Source organism: Labrus mixtus, chromosome 3 (genome assembly GCF_963584025.1).
Source record: "Labrus mixtus chromosome 3, fLabMix1.1, whole genome shotgun sequence".
NCBI lineage: Eukaryota > Metazoa > Chordata > Actinopteri > Labriformes > Labridae > Labrus > Labrus mixtus.
The window spans coordinates 4,369,049-4,393,931 of NC_083614.1; the positions used below are offsets into that span (position 1 = coordinate 4,369,049).

A 24,883-nucleotide genomic window follows, 5' to 3' on the forward strand; every position below is an offset into this window, starting at 1 on the left:
CCAGGATACAGAGAAAATTTTCTGAGATCCTGACTATGACACCCATACACTTTCCTAGATCGTAAGGAAATATTGAGTGATCAGGAGAAAATGTTCAATTAATTTATTATTTAATTTGGCAAGATCCTGAGAAGATATTAACAGATAATGTACAATTCTTTGTTAAAGTTCCTCTGTGCCTGTGAACTAAAGAGGGAATTCACCTGAAATTCAGAGCTCCAGAATCATCCGCCCATCTCTATTCCAAACTCAAACTAATCAGAGAAAGTGAGGAGGGGGTGAAGGTAAAGCATGCTTCATTAAAGATTTGAGAATTTTCATGAAAGTCAGCAGTTTTGGTTTGGCTCATTTAGCCTAAAATAAAGTGACTTTTCTGTTTAACAGCAGGGAGGGAAATCAATTCGGGAGAGAAGACTCAATGTGGCGTTCAAGTAAATCTGTGAAACTGTGACTCTACCATCAGTGAATAACGAATCTGAAAACAGACTGCAGGACACAGTGAGAGGTTAGATTTGAGTGTAGAGGATGAGAAACTACAGAACACAGGATCACATGACACACGTGAGCAAGCAGCTCTGACCTCGGGCCGAGGGCGGGACTCCTAAACATCAACGAGAGGACGCAACAGAAACACAAACATGAAGATAAAATGGAGATTTAGGTCGAGCAATTCAGAGCAACAAAGTATGAAACATTAGAGTAAGAGATGATAAAAGTAGAACAGGAAATGAATGACACTAGATGAACTTTTAGCCACAGGGAAAAATGCTCACAAAGTTCATGTCATTTATGAAAATGAAACATTTGTAAGGCTTACTTTGAGCTGACAGTGTTCACAGATATGAATGTTTCCATGCATCTGTTTTCTACACATCTGTAGTGAATATGACGAGACTAATGCAGCGGCTGCTTAGCTTTAGAAAAGGACTCAAAAAGGCTAGTTAGGTCCTGCTCCAAGTTTACAACATCAGCAACTCCAAAGCTCACAAATTTACAAATTAATTTCTGTAACCTAGCAACAATAAGCACCGGTAAGAAGTGCTTTGAAACTGAGATCATGTAAAACACAGGCTTACTAACAAAAGACTACAACTGCATTTATGTCACAATTAAAGTAAATAAATAAATGAGCTGATTGTATGAGATCCAGGTGAGTAAAGAAAGGGTTGTTCTTTGAGTTCTACCTCGTCTTCCACTCCTCGTCATTCTTTGAACGGTTTTTGCGAGTTGTTCTTTGTTTTTCCTCCAATCTCTTCTTCTCCTCACTGGCAAGGTCTGTTAGATAAAACAACATCAGACAGTTTGCAGATTGATGTCTTTTATTTTTCTGTTTCTTTTGTTGTTCCTCACTAGTTTCTTACCAATGTCCCCATTCTCCATGGCTCGTATGTCCGGTCTGAGTCTGCAGTCGGTCTGAGGGATCACTCCCTCCATCTCCTGCCGCAGCTCGTTCAGCTGCATCGCAAACGAGGTGAAACTGTACATCTGCAATTCAAAAAAGAATAATATCACAACCTCACAGCTCACAAACAGGAAAGAGAAACTCAAATTGTTTCTGTGATCTGTCAGACCTGTGCAGAGTTTGGTGGTCTGGGAGCGATCCTCCACAGCAGCTGGCTGCCAGGAATCACGTCCACCGTGTCTACAGTCGTAGACGCAGCGCCGCAATCCTGAGCACAAAAACCACACAAACTGACACGTCTTTATCTGTCTATTTTCTGTGCAGGATGCATCACTTTATGATAACTGTGTGTGCGGCTTGCTGCTGCTCCTTCATACCGCCTTGCTGCTCTTCTTCTCCTCTGATCCTTTCTTGTCACTTTTCTTGTGCGTCTCGAAGGCGGCCGAGTCGACGACATATAAACACTCTGTCCACTTCCCATAAAGAGCACAGAGCTTCTTTTTGCTGAAGAAACAAGCCAACAACCGTCAGGAACAACCACAAGACAAAGGCTTCTTCGTCTCGGAAACATCAAAATGCCCTCGTGTTAAAGCTAGGATGAAAACGGCTAAAAGAAAAGGACGATTTCTGGACATTTTTGGACAAACTAAACAATCAAGGCAAGTTTATTTATGTCGCACATTTCCACAACAAGGCAATTCAAAGTGCTTCACACAAGACATCAAAAGCATCATGACAGAGGAAAGAAAATAAACATTAAAGTAGAAAATTAAAAAATCACTGAAATTATTAAATCTGAAAATATGTTCAAATAAAAGTAATTCAAATGAAATTAATTCAAAAAAATAAAGTAAAAATATAAAAAGAGTTAAAAGTTACAGTGCAGAGTTGAAGTTTAAAATCTTAATAAAGCTGTTTAATGAAAGGCAGCTGTAAACAGGTGAGTCTTCAACCTGGATTTAAAAGAGCTGAAAGTTTCAGCAGACCTGCAGTTTTTCTGGGAGTTTGTTCCAGATATAAGGAGCATAGAAACTGAACGCTGCTTCTCCATGTTTGGTTCTGACTCTGGGGACAGAGAGCAGACCTGTCCCAGACGATCTCATGCTGTTTCTTTGTTATTCAAAATAACAAAGATACAGCAACATCTCCCCTCTGTGTGCTAAAGAACTTCTTAAAGTGTCCTTTCATCTGTTTGTCTATTTGCATTTCAAATATTTTGCCTGAATACCTTTGGTAAATCAGTATTTCAGGCCGCTTCTTTCCTGTTATTCTCCTGCTCCATCTGTTTTCAGTCATCAGGTTTATTAGCAGTGTTCTTTTGGAAACGACTTTTCCTTCATTTCTGACTGAACCGTCTGTTTTTCTTTGTTGTTTTTATTGGAACTTTGTCAGCCTTGTAAAATAATCCCTCTTAAGCTGCCAGGAAGAACATTGTAATGCAGCATATTAATAAAATAGCACTTAACACACTGCTCAAGGTTTAGCAGAAAGTGAAGATGGATCTAGTTTTATTATAAATATATATCAATTCAAAGACAGACTGATCTTTGTAAATTGGAACACCATTGTAATTTGTAGAGCTTGTTTTCTCTGCAGACATGCTGCAGTGATGTTTTGTACTTTCTGCAAAGCTCTTTATTCTTTAAGTTCTTGTGTTGTGTGTGTTGATCTTTTTATTTATTTACACATCTCATAATGGCTGTAAAAGTGAAAACTAATACAAATCAACCTGACATGTTTTCTCCTTGAAGTCTGTCCACTTTCATTTTTTAATTGAAGCGCTCCTTTTCAAAAAGCTGTTATTCACTGATTATTTGCATCATGAGTTAAATTTTCTGTGACAGCTTCTGAACACCCTCTGTGGTGACTCCAGGAATAAAAATATGTCCTGATTTAAAAAGATGAAGTATTTCTAAAAGTCTAACTAAATCACGTTTGTTCCCATGAAGGGGAAGCTGAAGAGTTACGTTTTAGTTGTGTTGTTGCCTTTTAAATAATTTAAGATCTCAAATATGAATCTACATAAGAAGTAACAAAATAAGAAAAATGTGCACCTTTAGTTAAGTTTTTTTTGGTATCTTTATTTCAACTTCTAACTAAGAATTAGGGCTGTCAAACAATTTAATTATTTTATTGTGATTAATCGCTGTGTTTGAATAATTAATCCTGACTCGTCACATTTTTATTCACATATTTAAAATACCATTGTTTTGCATTTCAGCACAATTTTTGTCATGCTTTTATTTTGAATTTCTATAATGTCCAAAGGGTACTTTACTTCCTATTAGAATTCAAACCTGCTTGTTTTCAAGATATATTTTGGGGCTTTTTGTCCTTTTTATTGTAGATAAGAGTGGATAAAGCTGAAAAATCAGTGACAGTGAGAGTGGGGAATGAATTGTGGGAAAAGAGCCACTGGTCAGATTCGAACCCAGGCCGCCCGCTTCGAGGACTATAGCGTCTGTAAATGTGGCGTGCACTTACCACTAACCTAGTCCCTCTAAAAACCTGCTTTAAAGATACAGGAGGTCTTTAGCCATATTTTTAACATATTTTACCTCTGCATCGCTTCACGACTGTGGTCTGACAAGAGCACAAGCCTGTGCCGCGACTTGAAAACAAATCGCAAACAGAATAAAAGTTCCTCCAAATGCGTTATGCTGAAAGGGCACACTTCTACTGCGGATGGAATCAAATCATTAGCATTACAGTGCGTCTTTTGTTAAAAGGTGAGGGCAATCAAACAGCTCTCCCAGCTCCTCCATCGTCACACATATTGCGTAAGAGCAAACATTCTGCGCACAGATACACAACCTGTGACAGACATTTGAGCCATGCACAGATGATCCCCTCTCAAAGACAAACAAAACTTTATAATGAAATTCGTACAATAACTGAGCAGCTTCTGCGCCCCGGCCATGATCGCTGCACCGCTAATGGGACGGCTGGAGTAGCCGCGCCAAGTGCGGAGAAAATACAACAAAAAGATTTAAACTGAGGACACCGATGTGACAAATGTCACAATGTAATGTGTGAGGGCTTCACCTGAGAGGTGGAGATTAGGTTACCTGTGCTGACTGTGAGTGGACTTATTGTTCCACGCGTCAGTGAAAGTGATATGCCAGTTTGACCCAGAAACAACCCGATGCCTCGTCTGAGTGAGCTCATTACTTGTTATTTTAACAACAGCATGAAAGCAATACTCATTAAAATAAAGAAGAAAATGTGTAAAGAGTTTGAACATTAAAATTCAAGTTATTGTTGAGTGAAGAAAGAATTAATACGTTTAATTTCATTAAGAAAATCACAGAATATCTCACACACTACGACGTGTTTCAGTCTCTCAGTATGCTGCTTTTAACACTAGACACATGAGTAAAAACAAGCAATACAAGAACACTGCTTCATTTTTTTGTTAGGTAAAAATTTAATTAGAATTTTGGATTTGATTAGAATTATGTTTTTGAATACATTTATTTGTTTGGACTTTTTAACACTAGACTGCCAAGAATCTCTCACTGACCGTTTTTTTTTTAATGTAAATAACTTGCAAATAAATAGGTTGATGTGTTCTTGTGAGGGAAGCGCCATCTCGCTTACCAGCACTCACCCCCAAGAACAGCACAAACTTAAACCACATTACGTTGTGGCTGTTCAGATTGTATGAGATTGCTCCGTCTTCTATGTCTCATGGTGCTAAAAAATTGTTGCATGTGCTCGGACAATTTCCGTGTTTACGTTAGTGAGACCACGAGCTCACAACTGGAGGAGCCTTACAGGCGGACAAAGCAGAAAATATTGATCTTCATGTTGATTTACCGAAATGTACAGCCTAATCCTGGGCCTGCTGATATTACAAGTTGTAATATGGAGGGAGCCCCAAGATTTAACACTCCTGCTGATTTTAAAGCATGGACTGGACTTGGTTTTATTCATTTGAATGTGCGCAGTTTAATCTCTAAACTTGATATGATGCGTATTTGGGCGCATTCAACTGATGCAGATGTTATTGTTTTATCTGAATCATGGTTGAGTAAATCGGTTATGGACAAAGACATTGGCATTGAGGGTTATAATGTCTTTAGAACTGATCGACCTAATATGGGAGGAGGCATTGCTATCTATGTGAAAACTAAGTTTCATGTAAAAGTCCTACTGTCCAAATCACTGAGTAAACAATTTGAATTCCTGGCTCTTGATCTTGAGGTTTCAAAAACGCTTCACATTACTGTTGCAGGCTGCTATAGAACACCTTCAGCAGTCAGTGATGCACTTCCCTCTTTAATGAACCTCATATCAAAAGTAAATACTGATGAAATTGTTCTTATTGGTGATTTTAATTGGAACTGGATGACTCCAGTGTCCGATGATTTTAAGGCACAATGTGACGCATTGAATCTTTTTCAGATTGTTGATAAACCAACTCAACCCAATCTGAAATGTCCCGGTAAATCATCCTTAATTGATCTTATTTTAACTAATGTTCCTCACAAGTAATCTCCTGTGTCTATCTTTGCAAACGATATCAGTGACCACTGTGCTATTGCCACAATGAGAAACATCAAGATCCCTAAATCCAAACCACGGATCATTAAAAAAAAAAAAAATGAAGCATTTTGTGGAACAGGGATTTTTTCATGAGCTCGTTGCCTTTGACTGGGAGAAAGTTAATCTTATTGTTGATGTTGAGAGTGCATGGAAGTATTTTTATGATGGTTTTGTAGGTATTGTTGATAAACATGCTCCTTTCAAAAAATTCAGGGTAAAAGGTTGTGATACTGCATGGTTTACTCCTGACTTATCTGTGTTACTGCATGAGCGCAATGTAGCTTGGGTTAAAGCGTGGGGTTCTGGCCTTGACTCCGATTGGTTGTTTTTTAGACGACTGCGGAATGCTTGTACGGTAGCAATCAAAAAAGCTAAGGCTGAGCATTTCCTTAGTGAAACTTCCACTAATCTCAATAATCCCAGACTATAAAATCATTATCTGGAAATAAGAAGGGTGTAGAGCTTCCCCCTTGCATTGTCAAGGACTCTCAAAACATTGCTGACAAAGCCACAATTCTTCATTTATTTAATGAGCACTTTATTGCCTCTGGATACCTGTTTGAAACAGTTAACCGTGTGCAGACTAAATCCCCTGTCTGTTCTGCACATCACGAAACTGTTCCTCTTTTATTTGATTTTAGGCTAGTTACTGTTGCTGAGGTGTTCAAAGCCCTCAGACTTTTAGAAATAAAGAAACCGACAGGCCCAGATAATTTAGGGCCTTATTTTTTAAAGTTAGCTGCTGATTTTATTGCATCACCATTAACTTTTCTTTTTAATCTTTCTTTGGTCTCCAATGAAATTCCTGTTGTTTGGAAATCTGCATTTGTTCTCCCCCTGTTAAAAGGAGGAGACCCTAAACTACAGGCCAATTTCAAAACTTTCTGTCTTGGCTAAGACTCTGGAATGTCTTGTGAGTGACTTGTCGAAAGCCTTCGATACGGTTGACTATGCAATTCTGAAAGATAGACTGCACACTATTGGACTGTCTGAACAATCTGTATATTGGTTTGTCAATTATTTATCAAACAGATCACAATGTGTCCAGGTCGAAGGCATTACTTCCAGTTGTCTTGATGTAAAAAATGGTGTGCCACAAGGCTCAGTCCTGGGACCACTGTTATTTACACTTTACATTAACAGTATCGGTCACAATGTTCCCAAATTTTCATTTATATGCGGATGATACTGTTATTTATTGCTCCGCTCCTACACAGCATCAGGCTCTCTGTCACTTACAAAAGGCCTTTGATTCTGTACAGGACACTCTTCAGGAACTGACATTTATTTTGAATCCTGATAAAACTGCTACTTTCATGCCCCTGATTGATTATGGTGATGTTTTATATATGCATGCATCTTCTCAGTCCCTAAAATCTCTGGATACTGTATATCATGGTGCATTGAGATTAATAACAAATCTCAGGGCCCTGACTCATCATTGTACTCTGTATGAGTCGGCTGGCCTGCATTGTCTCAGCGTAGACAAACTCATTGGCATGTCCTTATTTATAAGGCTTTACTTAACCTGCTTCCCGTGTACTTGTGTAACTATATTCATGTGAAAAGTGCTGGAAGACGCAGTCTTCGCTCTGCAACCCAGTCACAAAACTTGTTGTTGTTATCTGTTCCCAAAGTGCGTCTTGAAATGGGGAAAAGGAGTTTCAGGTACACTGCTCCTGCAGGATGATCTGTGTCTGGGGGAGCTTGTTGCTTTAAATCAATTTAAAAGTAGATTGAAGGTGTGTGAGGAAGATGCTTCAGTTTGTAGATGCTTTGACTGATGACTTTCTGCTCTGTGACTCAGGACATGTTAAACTGTGTTTGTAATGACTCAGTGTTTTATGTCTGTCACTCTCACGGTGGTGTGGTTGGAATTTCAACATCTTGCTCCGCAGCTGCCATGATAAAGACTGCTTGTTATAACCAGGTTACAACCAACCGCCTCTGCTCTTCATGTGCTGAGGCTCACGCGAGTGACGTAGGAAGTCAAACAAGAGAAGCATAAATAGATAGCGCCCTCTGCTGTTTAAAAAGTAAGTACTGCGATTCAGTTTTTCAGAGTATCGAAGTGACACCTTTGAATCGATTTTTAACTGCCTCACGATTCATCTTTACATCCCTAGTATGCAGGTTTTGGAAACAGGAAATTAGTTATTGTAGTTTGTCAGCAGGGGGAGCTTCAGCAGTGACACACCTGTACTGTATATCACCTGTAGTAGTCCCTTTTTTAGTGCAGTCATACCTGCGTCAGGTGTGAACACGGACAGATTTCGATTGGCTGTGACTGACACTTGAAATCTGCTTTGATAGTTACTTTGTAGATTCAGATTAACCAGATACATTGTGATTTTTCATTCATTTCAAAGAGCGTCCCATTGATTGACTAACGATGTAAATGATCATTCACTGTGAAACTGTCGACAGTTTTTAGACAATTAAAATAAAACATGTTAAACACAGACGTTTATCGATCACTGAAGATCATTTCAAAAGGACACTATATAACTCAAGTTTTTGTCTTTTTTTAATGACAGCCTGAATGTTCTCCTCTTGATTGACAGCTGAGGTTTCAACATGAAGACCATCTCTGCTGCTTCTGATCACACAAACACTTTTATTTCTTAAAATAATAAACTCAAATTTCCCTCAGGGAGAAATGGAGGGTGTGCCCTTTGATCACCTGGTATGTTGATGAACCAGCTGTGGTATTTCCTGGTCTCAGTAGTTTGGACTCTGACTCTGTCCTGTTCAGGACTCTGTCCTGTTCTGACGCAGATCTGTTCTCTGTGTTGAAGGTAAGAGACACTTTTCACTGTTTTTAAGACTCTCTATTTGATTTAAGTGTCAAAAGAGCTGTAAGCTAACAGTTAGCCACCAGGTTCGTTAGCTGCTCTGACTATAGTCGACAGGGGTGCAAATTCATCAGGGATGAAAATGGTGACATGGATCCAAACCTCCTATGGGGGTCCGGGGGCAATTTACAGACGATTTTAGCATTCAAACCTACTAAATAAGCAGTGCAAACAATAAGAAAAACACAATTGCTTGTCGATATCTATGTTCTGTTCTAACTTTTTGATAAAGCTTCAGTGAAACATGAAAAACCTGTGCTCCCAACCGTCAGTCCCTTTTCATAAATGGGATGAATTTGCAGAACAGGGCTTACCATGTTCCACTAAGGGGTGATGTGAAGGGCAGTCACTATGTAAGTAGCTCTCAGGGCAAGAGTCTGAGAGGGCATTATAATACAGTCATCAAGTATGACAATATTTTTGCATATCTTCTATCATAAAATATGTAACATTATCAATATATTAACCTGATGTTTTGCTCCTGCTGATTCTCATTAAGTTTATATTCCCTCTCTTACTACATTTGTTGGTCAGCTGTCACTTCAATGTTGCCTGAAATAATAATGAACCAGAAAGCTGTATGAAGTTACCTTCAAGCTAGCACGCATTTCTCTCAACATCTTTACCCATGGCTACCAAACGTTAAAAATGATCAGACAGTATGTTTAATGAAAGGCTGGCTTGCTAGCCAGACTGTCTTCAGATCTTTCCACAGTGTTTTCACGGGAAAATAACGTTATGTAAATTAGCCATGTGCTGCACATTGCAACTCATTGAATCAGGTTTCATGCTTCTTGCGGTTGGCGCAGCGATATTGCGCAATCGCGGCCGGCGAGAGGAGGGTCTGAGCGCCCAGCTGCGCACCTCCAAGATTTTGTAACAGCGCAGACGGATTTTGCGCCGAGAGCGTTGCAATGATTGGCTACAGGGCCCTGAAGTATCTTATTCGGCCGTGTTGAGCGCTCGCGCTCTGACTGCAGTCAGTATGAAACGTCTCGACGGTCGCAAGCCTTGTTTTTTCCTGTTTGGATTTTAGAAGAATAAATTGTTTTTGTTGATTCTGCATCTGGGTCCTCCTCTTGGTTTTCTCGATCCGTAACAGCAGGGAACACAATGACTCTCAGTTAGCATGCAGGCTATGCTAACCGTGCTAACATGCTAACAGTACAGTTTTAAACAGCAGAGGGAGGGTGTGGAGTCTGTCCTCATCAGTTAGGACTAAAAATAATCACTCCATCAGCTCAACTGGTTCCACAACTTCTCTGAAACTGGACGGTTGCCGAGCAACACAAACACTCCTCTGCACCCACAGCAGAGATCAGCACAGACCAGAGACATTATTATGCAGATCTATAAGTAGAATTACAGCAGTGAAATCAGAGTGTGTGATTCTAGTAGATAGATTTAGAAAGACAAACTCTGTCTGCTGTTGTTATTTTCTATGATCAGCTCTTATTGAATGTCTCCTTCCAACCAGACAGCTGTGTCACATTGATCTAACCAATGGGGATTCTTCAGTCTGTTGGGCCCCTTCACAGGGGGGTCCTCCAACCATCCATCACCAATATGTGATCAATAATCTGACACCTACAAAAAAGTGCTCTGTATAATTATTTATCTTCAAAGTTCACAGAAGTATTATTTTCAACATATAAAGAACATCTCACCCCGATAGTTAAGACTAGACACGCAGCATTCGGTCATTTACTGTTAGATTTCATCTTCACTATCTGCTCCACCACTGCTCCTCTGTTTTCATGGTCCTTTTCCTTCAGTGACTTTAGTTGACCAACTTTTCAGAGGAATAAAGCATGTGACTCTTAGCAGAGCAATGAGAGTGAGTGCTGTCAGATGGGGCCCCCTTAGGGGGGATGATGGTCAATAATAACTCAAGTTTTTGTCTTTTTTTAATGACAGCCTGAATGTTCTCCTCTTGATTGACAGCTGAGGTTTCAACATGAAGACCATCTCTGCTGCTTCTGATCACACAAACACTTTTATTTCTTCTCATGAATCTTAAAATAATAAACTCATATTTCCCTCAGGGAGAAATGGAGGGTGTGCCCTTTGATCACCTGGTATGTTGATGAACCAGCTGTGGTATTTCCTGGTCTCAGTAGTTTGGACTCTGACTCTGTCCTGTTCAGGACTCTGTCCTGTTCTGACGCAGATCTGTTCTCTGTGTTGAAGGTAAGAGACACTTTTCACTGTTTTTAAGACTATCTATTTGATTTAAGTGTCAAAAGAGCTGTAAGCTAACAGTTAGCCACCAGGTTCGTTAGCTGCTCTGACTATAGTCGACAGGGGTGCAAATTCATCAGGGATGAAAATGGTGACATGGATCCAAACCTCCTATGGGGGTCCGGGGGCAATTTACAGACGATTTTAGCATTCAAACCTACTAAATAAGCAGTGCAAACAATAAGAAAAACACAATTGCTTGTCGATATCTATGTTCTGTTCTAACTTTTTGATAAAGCTTCAGTGAAACATGAAAAACCCGTGCTCCCAACCTTCAGTCCCTTTTCATAAATGGGATGAATTTGCAGAACAGGGCTTACCATGTTCCACTAAGGGGTGATGTGAAGGGCAGTCACTATGTAAGTAGCTCTCAGGGCAAGAGTCTGAGAGGGCATTATAATACAGTCATCAAGTATGACAATATTTTTGCATATCTTCTATCATAAAATATGTAACATTATCAATATATTAACCTGATGTTTTGCTCCTGCTGATTCTCATTAAGTTTATATTCCCTCTCTTATTACATTTGTTGGTCAGCTGTCACTTCAATGTTGCCTGAGATAATAATGAACCAGAAAGCTGTATGAAGTTACCTTCAAGCTAGCACGCATTTCTCTCAACATCTTTACCCATGGCTACCAAACGTTAAAAATGATCAGACAGTATGTTTAATGAAAGGCTGGCTTGCTAGCCAGACTTTCTTCAGATCTTTCCACAGTGTTTTCACAGGAAAATATCGTTATGTAAATTAGCCATGTGCTGCACATTGCAACTCATTGAATCAGGTTTCATGCTTCTTGCGGTTGGCGCAGCGATATTGCGCAATCGCGGCCGGCGAGAGGAGGGTCTGAGCGCCCAGCTGCGCACCTCCAAGATTTTGTAACAGCGCAGACGGATTTCGCGCCGACAGCGTTGCAATGATTGGCTACAGGGCCCTGAAGTATCTTATTCGGCTGTGTTGAGCGCTCGCGCTCTGACTGCAGTCAGTATGAAACGTCTCGACGGTCGCAAGCCTTGTTTTTTCCTGTTTGGATTTTAGAAGAATAAATCGTTTTTGTTGATTCTGCATCTGGGTCCTCCTCTTGGTTTTCTCGATCCGTAACAGCAGGGAACACAATGACTCTCAGTTAGCATGCAGGCTATGCTAACCGTGCTAACATGCTAACAGTACAGTTTTAAACAGCAGAGGGAGGGCGTGGAGTCTGTCCTCATCAGTTAGGACTAAAAATAATCACTCCATCAGCTCAACTGGTTCCACAACTTCTCTGAAACTGGACGGTTGCCGAGCAACACAAACACTCCTCTGCACCCACAGCAGAGATCAGCACAGACCAGAGACATTATTATGCAGATCTATAAGTAGAATTACAGCAGTGAAATCAGAGTGTGTGATTCTAGTAGATAGATTTAGAAAGACAAACTCTGTCTGCTGTTGTTATTTTCTATGATCAGCTCTTATTGAATGTCTCCTTCCAACCAGACAGCTGTGTCACATTGATCTAACCAATGGGGATTCTTCAGTCTGTTGGGCCCCTTCACAGGGGGGTCCTCCAACCATCCATCACCAATATGTGATCAATAATCTGACACCTACAAAAAAGTGCTCTGTATAATTATTTATCTTCAAAGTTCACAGAAGTATTATTTTCAACATATAAAGAACATCTCTCCCCGATAGTTAAGACTAGACACGTAGCATTCGGTCATTTACTGTTAGATTTCATCTTCACTATCTGCTCCACCACTGCTCCTCTGTTTTCATGGTCCTTTTCCTTCAGTGACTTTAGTTGACCAACTTTTCAGAGGAATAAAGCATGTGACTCTTAGCAGAGCAATGAGAGTGAGTGCTGTCAGATGGGGCCCCCTTAGGACCCGATCACACAGAGACGCAACTCGCCTCAAAAAAACGCCTGAACTAAGCTGAGGAAAGAACAACTGGGAGCGCCTGTGGAGCAGGGCTGCGTGTGCATACGGGCGACCAAATGAAACATGCTTGCTCCAAGAGGAGGAGGGGAAAATGTTCAAACCTACTTGATTTGATTGGCTACTTTGAGTAACATTGAAGATCGCTACGACTCTGCTTCTTGATCAAAAAAGTTGAAAATGTTTAAACTTTTAATCGCACCCAAAAACTGCTTGAAAAAATGTGTCTTGCAGCAGCAAAGAAGAGCGCCCAGCAATCACACTGGACCTTAGGATAACCATGGTTTTCCTGGTGCCGCTTTCACCGTGAACCAGGTAGATCTGATGTGTGTAGACTGACAGTGAGGTGATGATGATGATGACGACGATGATGATGATGAAGGTGAACCAGGAAGATGTGATGTTTGTAGACTGAGAGTGAGGTGATGGTGATGATGATGAAGGTGAACCAGGTAGATGTGATGTTTGTACACTGACAGTGAGGTGATGATGATGATGATGAAGGTGAACCAGGTAGATGTGATGTTTGTACACTGACAGTGAGGTGATGATGATGATGATGATGATGATGATGAAGGTGAACCAGCTAGATGTGATGTTTGTACACTGACAGTGAGGTGATGATGATGATGAAGGTGAACCAGGTAGATGTGATGTTTGTAGACTGACAGTGAGGTGATGATGATGATGAAGGTGAACCAGGTAGATGTGATGTTTGTAGACTGACAGTGAGGTGATGATGATGATGATGATGATGATGAAGGTGAATCAGCAGCTTCATCTCTTTGTTTCCTCCACAGCTGAAGATCTTTGACTGATGTGACTTCAGCTGAACTCCATCAGTGTTGTTGTAGTGACAGAGTGCAGCTCTTCCAGCAGGGGGGCGCTCTGCTATGAATCAGTGTGAGGACACAGAGGAGGGAGTCCCTCCCTCTAAAACCTCTCTGTGTGAGGAACATGAAGCTCTGAGGTGAGGATCTCTAACTGTCCATGACTCTTCTCCATGTCACAGCTCAGCACTCACATCACTCCACCTTCATCACTCCATCTTCATCATCATCATCACTCCACCTTCATCTCTCCACCTTCATCATTATGTTCATCACCACTCCATCTTCATCTTCATCACTGTCTCATCTGCTGCTCACAGTAACTAATCATGTTTTTTTGTATCAGGATGCAGGAACAGAGACCAGACTCTCCTGGACCCAGCTGTGTGTCCATGAAGAGTGACCAGTCTAAAGATGATATTATACACTTTAAAGATGGACAACCTGTTGATGGAAGGTGAGATCTGAAAACTGAAGTATAGATAGATAGATAGATAGATAGATAGATAGATAGATAGATAAACAGAAAGGAACTTTATTAATCCCGTTTGGGAAGGTTCCCTCAGGGAAATTCAGATTCCAGCAGCAGGTACAGAACACCAAAGGATAAAACAGCACACAGATACAGAAAATAAAATAAAAACACAAAGTACATATATTTCTAAAAACATAAACTCCTCAGAAAAAGTTTGAAAACATTATTTCGGTCAATTATTTTGCCCTTTTCATATTATTATTTGGTGTTGTATTTTATATCGTTGGAAAGCCTGATTAGTCACCTTTACAATGAGGTATAACTTGTAAGGACAGGAGTGACTACCAACAGAAGAATATTGCAGGGGATTTTTGGCACATTTATTTCGGGCGCTACCCACGTGTTTAGCTGTGTTGCTCATTTCATGAATGCACGATCCTTACAAGTTATACCTCATTGTAAAGGTGACTAATCAGGCTTTCCAACGATATAAAATACAACACCAATTAGCATTATTAAAATGGCGAAATAATTGACCAAAATAACGTTTCCAAACTTTTTTTGAGGAGTTTATATACAGATTTATTTTAAAATATCAGCAGCAATACTTGTAGTAGCAGCAGTTGTGTTGTTTTGTATTTGTCCTTTGTGTGTTTAAACAGATAATTATCAATAACAATAAATAATGCAGCCTGTTAAGATTGTGTTGTTGTCAGTCCTATTTCTCCTCCCGATCCCCTGTCCCCCCCCCCCCTCCAAGTGTAGAGTTATACACTTTGATGGAACGATGGACTAAGGAGGTCTTGAGTCTGTTTGTGCTGCGTCTGGGGAGGAGCAGCCTGCCACTGAACAAGCTTCACTGGTTGCTGATGACAGTGTGCAGAGGGTGGCTGGTGTTATCCAGGATGGCCAGCAGTTTGATCATTTATCTCATCTCTACCACTGTCACCAGACAGTCCAGCTTCATGCCGACCACAAAGCTGGCCTGCTTGATCAGCTTGTCCAGTCTGGAGGAGTCCCACAGAGTAGAAAAAGACGCTGGCGACCACAGACTGGTAGAAAAAAAACAGGAGTTTCCTGCAGATGTTGAAAGATCTGCTCTGACCCTTCCTGCCCAGATGGTCTGTGTTGCTTGCCCAGACCAGCTTGTCACCTAGCCACACCCCAAGGTACTTGTAGGTGCCTACAACCTCCACATCAACCCCCTCAATGTCCAATGCTTGAGGGCGTGGTCTGGACTTCCCAAAGTCTATGACCAGCTCTTTGGTTTTTGAGGTGTTGAGCTGCAGGTGGTTTGTATGGCTCCAGGTGACAAAGTCCCTCACCAGACTTCGGTACTCCTCCTCTTTGTCACCCCTGATATAGCCCAAGATGGCTGTGTCATCAGCAAACTTCTGGATGTGACAAGATTCAGAGTTGTAGCAGAAGTATGAGGTGTACAGAGTGAATAGAAGAGGGGCCAGCACAGTCCCCTGAGGAACCCCTGTGTTGCTGACCAAGATGTCAGACATGATGTCCTTAATACATACTGTGGTCTGTCAGGGAGGTAGCTGGAGATCCAAGACACCAGGAGGGAATCCACTTGCATGCAGTCAGTTTGTCCTGTAGCATAAGGGGCTGGATTGTGTTAAAGGCTCTCGAGAAGTCCAGAAACAGAATCCTGACTGTGTGCCCCCCGCGAGTGGGCCCGGTGTAGAAGGTAGAGGATGGCATCCTCTACTCCAACCTCTGTCTAGAATGTAAACTGTAAGGGGACATGAGCATGCTGCACCTGAGGCCTGAGGAGTCTGAGAAGGAGATGCTCCAGAGTCTTCATCAGATGTGATGTGAGTGGCACTGGTCGGAAGTTATTCAGCTCGTCGGGTCGGTTCTATTTCAGGACCCGGGACGATGCAGGATGTCTTCCAGAGGGTGGGCACTTTCCCTGTAGTTGTAAACTATATACTATATGTAATCAATGTAATGGTGGAGGGGGCAGCCCATTGTTCACCTGTACAAGAATTGTGAAAGAATGTGAAAGAATTCAGTGATTGAACTCAACATGATAAACCATGTCAGTGTGTTTGTGAGTCTTTGACAACATCACATCCCGTAATGAGAGCAGCAGCTGACTTCAAAGACAGCTCTCTGCTGATCAGAGGTCATCATGTTTGAGAGTTTAGGATTCAAAAGTGAGTGAACAAATGAATGAACTGTGAACATGAAGAAGGATCTGATCCCATCCTAAAGGTATCAGCACAGATCAGACTTTAGTATCTGGATCGAGTAAAAGTACATATAAAGTGGTTTCTGTTCTGTTGCTGAGTTTTCTGTGATGATTTAAACTTCTGTTGATCTGCATGTGCTTCACAGTAAGCACAGTTTGTCCAGGATGTGAGCCACGGTTTGAATATCTGGGCTTAGAGGATTATGGTCCCAGAGGTGGATGTTGGATGTCCTGACTTTGTCCCCAGCCCAGATCCTGAACCTGATGAGGTTCTGCTGGTGAGATGTTGGGCCTTGAAAGCTTCAGGTCAAGTTCACTAACCTACCTGGTCCATACCTCCTGCTGATCCAGCTGACAATTGTACTGATATCTGACTACACTTTCTCCTGGACTACATAGTTTAATACTTGATCCTTGTTTTAGTGAATAGTACCTGAGTCCAGCTGAGGTACTTTGAGTCCATCATGGATGATGTCATGGTGGTAAACTGAACATTTGGTCCAGTGATCTTGGCAGGGCACTGGTGAGCACATGTATAATGTAGTCTTCAGACTAAGATCTTCAAAGCTCTTCAGTGTTTTTTACAAACCCTGTTGGATCCAGATACTGCAACATCATCACAAGATAAAAACTACTGCAAGCAGCAGTTATTCCCATATGAAGTCGTGTCAGTCTGAAGACTTTGTCCCTGAAGTTAGTTCCAGTCTTAGGTCCCTGAACTTGTTATGGACAAGTCCTGGATCTGGATCTGTACTGTATCCTTATAGTAGTTTAGGGCAGCTTGTGGACTTACAATAAGGTCTGTATTTGTGATATTCATGGAAATCTTACCCCACAGTTGTGGGCCTTATTGGGGATTAATTTGATCTATAATCAGTCATTCTTTTCTAATTCTTTGTCCTATGGCACATCATGTTGAGGTTGTCCTTCTGCCCCCCAGGATGCAGGAACAGAGACCAGACTCTCCTGGACCCAGCTGTGTGTCCATGAAGAGTGACCGGTCTATGGGTCTCCTTATTGAGTTTAAAGATGGACGTCCTGCTGATGGAAGGTACGAATTAAAAATCAAGTTAATGTTATGTCTCTGTTGTTCAAAGACTCATATCTTGGCTCAGAGCTTCATAATATATATCCCCTTGTTTTCTTGTGTAATATGTCCTGTCACAGAGTTCAACAGGAGAGCTCTGAGGTTCCCAGAGATCAATCAGACCAGCAGAATCCAACAGACCTGGACTCCATCTTTATGGTGTGTTCAACACACTGTTAATTAATATACTTCTATTACAATAACTTAATTCTAAGTTATTGTTCTGTTTAGACCAGCTGAACTTCAGACTGACAGATGAACCACATGTTGAGTTCTACTAGTTTACATGAAATATCCAGTGTCTCCTTCTGTTCCAGCTGCTGGAGGAGAACATCGTCACCTTTGTGAAGAACGAGCTGAAGAGAGTCCACAGGGTTCTGAGTTCAGATTACCCAGAATGCTTAGAGAGTCAGAGTGAGGATGAAGAGCAGAGGAGAAGCTGTAAAGAGGCATTTTTGAAGATCACTCTGCACTTCCTGAGGAGAATGAAGCAGGAGGAGCTGGCTGACTGTCTGCAGAGCAGTAAGAACATTTGAACAGATTTAGTATTTTAGAAAAAGAACAAAGAGGTTTAAAGTTCCAAACTCAGATAATCATGTGATCTGTATCAGGATCTGTTCATTGATTTCAGTTCTTTCTTTATTTAGGCACAGTCGCTGCAGAGTGCTGGCGTAAACTCAGATCTAACCTGAAGGAGAAGTTCCAGTGTGTGTTTGAGGGGATTGCTAAAGCAGGAAACCCAACCCTTCTGAACCAGATCTACACAGAGCTCTACATCACAGAGGATGGGACTGGAGAGGTCAATGATGAACACGAGGTCAGACAGATTGAAACAGCATCCAGGAAACCACACAGACCAGAAACAACCATCAGACAAGAAGACATCTTTAAAGCCTCTCCTGGAAGAGATGAACCAATCAGAACAGTGATAACAAAGGGAGTGGCTGGCATTGGGAAAACAGTCTTAACACAGAAGTTCACTCTGGACTGGGCTGAAGACAAAACCAACCAGAACATACACTTCACATTTCCATTCACTTTCAGAGAGTTGAATGTGCTGAAAGAGAAAAAGTTCAGCTTGGTGAAACTTGTTCATCATTTCTTTCCTGAAACCAAAGAAGCAGGAATCTGCAGGTTTGAAGAATTCCAGGTTGTGTTCATCTTTGACGGCCTAGATGAGTTTCGACTTCCTCTGGACTTTAAAAACAACCAGACCCTGACTGATGTCACAGAGTCCACCTCAGTGGATGTGCTGCTGACTAACCTCTTCAGGGGGAAACTGCTTCCCTCTGCTCGCCTCTGGATAACCACACGACCTGCAGCAGCCAATCAGATCCCTCCTGAGTGTGTTGACATGGTGACAGAGGTTAGAGGGTTCACTGACCCACAGAAGGAGGAGTACTTCAGGAAGAGATTCAGAAATAAGGATCAGGCCAGCAGAATCATCTCCCACATCAAGACATCCCGAAGCCTCCACATCATGTGCCACATCCCAATCTTCTGCTGGATCACTGCTACAGTTCTGGAGGATGTGCTGAAGACCAGAGAGGGAGGGGAGCTGCCCAAGACCCTGACTGAGATGTACATCCACTTCCTGGTGGTTCAGTCCAAACTGAAGAACATCAAGTATGATGGAGGAGCTGAGACAGATCCACACTGGAATAAAAAGAGCAGGAAGATGATTGAGTCTCTGGGAAAACTGGCTTTTGAGCAGCTGCAGAAAGGAAACCTGATCTTCTATGACTCAGACCTGACAGAGTGTGGCATCGATATCAGAGCAGCCTCAATGTACTCAGGAGTGTTCACACAGATGTTTAAAGAGGAGAGAGGACTGTACCAGGACAAGGTGTTCTGCTTCATCCATCTGAGTGTTCAGGAGTTTCTGGCTGCTCTTCATGTCCATCTGACCTTCATCAACTCTGGAGTCAATCTGATGTCAGAAGAACAAACGACATCCAGGTCTGAAGTATCAAGAGAAAAACCTGACCCAACACCTTTATATCAGAGTGCTGTTGACCAGGCCTTACAGAGTCCTAATGGACACCTGGACTTGTTCCTCCGCTTCCTCCTCGGTCTTTCTCTAGAGACCAATCAGAATCACTTACGAGGTCTGCTGACACACACAGGAATTGGCTCTCAGACCAATCAGGAAACAGTCGAGTACATCAAGAAGAAGATCAGTGAGGATCTGTCTGCAGAGAAAAGCATCAATCTGTTCCACTGTCTGAATGAACTGAATGATTGTTCTCTAGTGGAGGAGATCCAACAGTCCTTGAGATCAGGACGTCTCTTCACAGATAAACTGTCTCCTGCTCAGTGGTCAGCTCTGGTCTTCATCTTACTGTCATCAGAAAAAGATCTGGACGTGTTTGACCTGAAGAAATACTCTGCTTCAGAGGAGGCTCTTCTGAGGCTGCTGCCTGTGATCAAAGCTTCAAACAAAGCTCTGTACGTGCTCACATAACTATCTAGGTTAAATGTAGTTCTCTTTATTCAGAAATAACAACTATTGTTTGTAATTGATTTCATTTGTGTTCTTCTGAATCCTCTTCAGGCTGAGTGGCTGTAAGCTCTCAAAGAGAAGCTGTGAAGCTCTGTCCTCAGTCCTCAGCTCCCAGTTCTCTAGTCTGAGAGAGCTAGACCTGAGCAACAACAACCTGCAGGATTCAGGAGTGAAGCTGCTGTCTGCTGGACTAAAGAGTCCTCTCTGTAGACTGGATACTCTCCGGTTAGTGTGCAGGTTTTTCAAAATGATGACATTCTAAATTCGTAATCACTTCATTTAATAATCAGTTTATTTCCTGGTTGAAAATTCTCTTCAGGCTGAGTGTCTGTGAGCTCTCAGAGAGAAGCTGTGAAGCTCTGTCCTCAGTCCTCAGCTCCCAGTCCTCTAGTCTGAGAGAGCTGGACCTGAGCAGTAACAACCTGCATGATTCAGGAGTGAAGCTGCTGTCTGCTGGACTAAAGAGTCCACTCTGTAGACTGGACACTCTCAGGTTAGTGTGCATCTGATCCAGATTAATCCTCTAAGATCATGTTTTTTAATGAATCATTTATCAAATGGACCTTGGTGGTGGTTTAAAGTCTTAGTTACTGTATGTTAGCACAGTAAAGCTGTAAAGCTCTTAGCTCGTTCTATAGCTCTCAGTCTTTTAGTCTGAGGAAGCTGGACTGGACTAAAGAAAGTTAAAAATGAAGTTCTTTCCCCACCAACAAACAAACCATGGGTAATGTTTGGAAAATAAAGAACTAAAGAATCCTTTTTTCAGATGAAACAGTTCAGAACTGTTTCTACATCACTGCTGGTGTCAAAGTAGTCTCTGTGTTGATCTCACGCTCTGTCTTACCTTCACTATTTGTCACCAGAGTAAATATTGATTAGTATCCGATTATGAAGTCTATTCTGTTCAGCTGCATGGTTATGACAGGATGTTACTGGTAAAAAAAGCAAAGAGTGGACCAATGGATGTTAAGCATATTGTGCGTGTGCGTGTGCGTGTGTGTGTGTGTGTGTGTGTGTGTGTGTGTGTAGTCTGTCAGGTTGTCTGATTACAGGAGAAGGTTGTGCGTCTCTGGCCTCAGCTCTAAGCTCCTCCCCCCTGAGAGATCTGGACCTGAGCTACAATCATCCAGGAGAACGAGGAGAGAAGCTGCTGTCTGCTGGACTGGAGGATCCACACTGCAGACTGGAGACACTGAGGTACAGACAGACACACAGAAGCTGTCTCACTGTTTCTGAATGATGAACTCTGCTTCTTGTCTGATGCTGGATTCAAATGAAGATGTATGAAGTAGATTCTGATCTGGTTTCTACCTCCAGGTTGGACCATAGTGGACTGCACAGACTGAAGCCTGGTCTGAGGAAGTGTGAGTGTGTTTTCATTTCTCTTCATCAGAACACAGCAGCACATGCTGGATCGTAGAAGAGTAAATGCTCTTGAACAATCAGACAGAGTCTATGGCCTGTGAATCGAGGATCTGTTCATTTCTCTCGAAGTAGTTATTTTATAACATCCCAATCATCCTTTTATAGGCAATCAACACACTGAGTAATTACAACATGTGTGTACGTGTATCAGAACATGATCTTATGACTTGGCTAAATTCAGAGGTTAGATAACTATTGGTTTGTGCCTGTTGCTGTCCAGATTGTGTGCTTCTGTTATGATTAAACCTATCAAACGATAACAGAATGAGGGCTGGAAATAACACAAAGTGATGATCAAAGCGAGGGTGTGGAGCTCATCAACTTTAAAAACACCAAAAATCATTTCTGATTTGACGTTCATTTTCATAAACATGTAAATATGCAGAGTCTCCAACATAATGTTCTCTCCTGAAAAACATCCAGATATGAATTCAGCGATGAAATAGCAACAGAAAATCTTTAAAGACATAAGCTAACTCTCCTCCTCGTCTTCTGGCTGTGCAGACAGTAAGGCACACAGCAAAGTCGACGATCACCATAGCACAGGCCAGCAGGAACATCCAACAACAATACACAAGTCAGCGGCAGGTCGACAGAGACAGGCTAGTGAGAAAGCTAGTACCAGCAGCAGCCACAGGTGGGCAGGTGAGGACGGGACGGCGTGGCCTACGCCTTAGACAAGCAGAGAAAAACGCACAAGGACTGAGTTGTCATCTGTCTCTTCAGATTTTGATCTGTTCATCCGGTCCAGTTAAATTTAAATAAAATAAAAAAAAACTCTCATGTATGTAGTAGAGCCTAGGTTGATGGAAAAGAAATGGTCTCCATGACTTCAGAAACACAGTTTAAAACTAGTTAGACAGGACAAAGGGACGTGGCACACTCCTGCTGCCATCACATTGTGTGTGTCAGTGAAAGTGGAAATGAGGCTCCTGTTTGTGCTGAATGTGACCTCTGAGGACAGAACAGTTGGAGACAGCAGATGGTTCACAGCTTCTTTGTGCTGCACTTTGATTAGTCAGACTTTATTCACTGCATGTGTTTGTTGATTTTGATCTCCATTCATCCTGCCTGCCATGGTAACTCCATTTGAACTTGATTAGAAGTGGATTATTACATTTCAGTGCTGTCAAACATCATTCAGTGCTGAATATGAACTCTAAGTTTGATTGACTCTCAGTAAGTAGGGTTGTAACGATACACAAACATTTCGGTTGTCAGTTTTGAAGCTTCGGTTCGGTACATTTTCGGTACTGATGCAACACTTTTTTTTCTTTATTAGGAACATTTAGAATTTCCCTTTTACACATTGGGCTAAGTGCAGCATAGACAGTTCAGACTTGTACACCTGCTCAGGTTACTTTTTAATAACATTTTAAATTAAACATTGTAAAAAAAGAAAACATGAAATAAACTTATGCTGCATCCTTCAACCCAAAGAGTCTCCAATAAATAAAAGATATGAAAGAAATAAAGTATTTTAGAATGAAATGAAGTAATTAATATAGCCTATATGTAAAAATATTTATTTTTAATTACAGTGACACCTTTTACTTTATTAAGCCAACAGTTTTTTGAATGCCCTTTGAGCACATAAACCTAATCACATCTGGGACAGTATAGTTTCATTGCAGAACTATTAATAATTCCCTCTGTCGATATAAGAACTTCAATGGCATTTGTTATGGCTTTGGCCTGTTTAGAATTACTAGCAAAAGGCTGTCTGTTTTTTCCTAGTTGCAGTGATGTTTACGTTCGCGTGGGGTCTTTTCAAGTGCTTTAATAAGTTGGACGTGTTGCCTGCAATGTTTTATGTTCCTCCACCCTGAGGTGTGCTTCTGCTTTGCGGTCCGTGTGGGAATACAGATTAAAGTACTTTTGTTCCGCGCATACTCGCATCCGAGTATGTGTACCTTTACACCCCTATCAGTAAGTGTCAGTAAAGTTGTTGATGAATGAACAAATGATAACCTGCAGCTGTGTTGTGTCTCGTTCTCTCCATCAGACGCCTGTGAGCTGGAACTGGACACAAACACAGTGAACAGAAAACTGAAACTGTCTGACAACAACAGGAAGGTGACATGGGGGGAGGAGCTTCAGTCATATCCTGATCATCCAGACAGATTTGAATACTGGTGTCCTCAGCTGCTGTGTAGGACTGGTCTGACTGGTCGCTGTTACTGGGAGGTCGAGTGGAGAGGAAAGGTTGATGTATCAGTGAGTTACAGAGGAATCAGAAGGAGAGAAGTCAGTGATGAATGTTTGTTTGGATATAATGATCAGTCCTGGAGTCTGTTCTGCTATGATGAAGGTTACACTGTCTGTCACAATAAAAGAAGAACAAAGATCTCCTCCTCCTCCTCCCCCTCCTCCTCCTCCTCTGTCTCTAACAGAGTAGCAGTGTATGTGGACTTTCCTGCTGGCTCTCTGTCCTTCTACAGAGTCTCCTCTGACACACTGATCCACCTCCACACCTTCAACACCACATTCACTGAACCTCTCTATCCTGGATTTGGGCTCTGGTTTGGTTCTTCAGTGTCTCTGTGTGGTGTGTCAGTCTGAGAAACACTGCTGACTGAAGATCAGCTGACTCTGTTCACTCTGTCCAGCTGGTCTGTTTCATGGTTGGTCTGTTTCAAATAAAATTTAAAACAAAAGGCTCTGTTCTTAACATTTTTCATATTCAACTTTTTCAAGCATTTTTTTAAAAACAGGCGTACAGAATGTAATGGGGAGTGGGTGTGTGAATGGGGGTTAAATGTTCTACATTACAGAAAAACAATAGACCCCCTTCTGTAATGTCTGTATTGTGCTGATCTCAGCAATAAAAAATAAGTGACAATTAAACAATTAAATTCCTCCTCCTGCTGTCTTGATATTCTGCAAACAGGTTTTTTCTAAAAAGTTTCCCAAGTCATGGCTCTAGATCTGTTACAAATGGTAAACTTGTCTCTCAGGTGTCTTCACACAGGTGATGAAAACAGCAGTCATCAAGCCACTACTAGAAAAGAACAATCTAGACAAGACAATAATGAATAATTACAGGCCTATATCAAATCATCCTCTGTTAGGTCAAATGATAGACAAAGCTGTGTTTCAGAAGTTAAACAACTTCTTGATATTGAAAGATGTCTTCCAGTCAGGTTTTGGACCAAACCGTAAAGGGTTAGGATAGGGGAAGGGGACCTGTCCCACTATGCGGGAGACAGTAAATGCTCGGTCCATCCCCCTGTTATTCCCACTCCCTCCCCCCCAGAAAGACCACTTATTCTGTGGTGGTCGGTTTTCCGTACGGTAACGGGGGCGACCCTATCACTGGCTGGACCGTACCTCGGTCCAAAATGAATTTATTTTTTAGAAAAACTTTTCAAATGAAATAAAAAAC

General features: G+C 41.6%; 2 protein-coding genes and 1 long non-coding RNA gene across 4 annotated transcripts; 2 read left to right on the forward strand and 1 right to left on the reverse strand.

Moving 5' to 3' along the window:
• Positions 1-369: 369 nt before the first annotated feature.
• Positions 370-3,968, reverse strand: LOC132971958 (oxysterol-binding protein-related protein 1-like). The gene is made up of 6 exons (XM_061034790.1): positions 3,961-3,968; positions 1,780-1,906; positions 1,572-1,670; positions 1,362-1,485; positions 1,185-1,275; positions 370-601 (listed from the first exon to the last, which is right to left on the reverse strand). The coding sequence occupies exons 1-6, from the start codon at positions 3,966-3,968 to the stop codon at positions 460-462; spliced, it is 591 nt and encodes a 196-aa protein (XP_060890773.1). The 3' UTR covers positions 370-459.
• A 9,815-nt stretch (positions 3,969-13,783) lies between these two features.
• Positions 13,784-24,145, forward strand: LOC132972050 (NACHT, LRR and PYD domains-containing protein 3-like). Of its 2 annotated transcripts, XM_061034939.1 has the most exons (11): positions 13,784-13,942; positions 14,149-14,259; positions 17,424-17,534; positions 17,651-17,729; positions 17,888-18,092; positions 18,218-20,018; positions 20,125-20,298; positions 20,393-20,566; positions 21,103-21,270; positions 21,391-21,437; positions 23,504-24,145. In XM_061034939.1, exons 1-11 carry the CDS (start codon positions 13,866-13,868, stop codon positions 24,058-24,060), a joined length of 3,504 nt encoding a protein of 1,167 aa, XP_060890922.1. In that variant the 5' UTR covers positions 13,784-13,865; the 3' UTR covers positions 24,061-24,145. The 2 variants fall into 2 exon arrangements, with proteins under 2 accessions (XP_060890922.1, XP_060890923.1); XM_061034940.1 differs by lacking the exon at positions 20,393-20,566.
• On the forward strand, positions 21,513-23,497 carry LOC132972061 (uncharacterized). Its single transcript, XR_009672851.1, has 3 exons — positions 21,513-22,075; positions 22,124-22,689; positions 22,967-23,497. It is a non-coding gene; the product is annotated as an uncharacterized LOC132972061 (long non-coding RNA).
• Positions 24,146-24,883: the final 738 nt, after the last annotated feature.

Coding starts and splice junctions, on each gene's coding strand:
- LOC132971958 (XM_061034790.1), bottom strand. Junction 1,486..1,571: donor GACCACCAAACTCTGCACAG/GTCTGACAGATC, acceptor TTTGAATTGCAG/ATGTACAGTTTCACCTCGTT. Junction 602..1,184: donor GACGAGGAGTGGAAGACGAG/GTAGAACTCAAA, acceptor GTTGATGTTTAG/GAGTCCCGCCCTCGGCCCGA.
- LOC132972050 (XM_061034939.1), top strand. CDS start 13,866: ATGAATCAGTGTGAGGACACAGAGGAGGGAGTCCCTCCCTCTAAAACC. Junction 17,535..17,650: donor GGACGTCCTGCTGATGGAAG/GTACGAATTAAA, acceptor GTCCTGTCACAG/AGTTCAACAGGAGAGCTCTG. Junction 20,019..20,124: donor AAAGCTTCAAACAAAGCTCT/GTACGTGCTCAC, acceptor AATCCTCTTCAG/GCTGAGTGGCTGTAAGCTCT.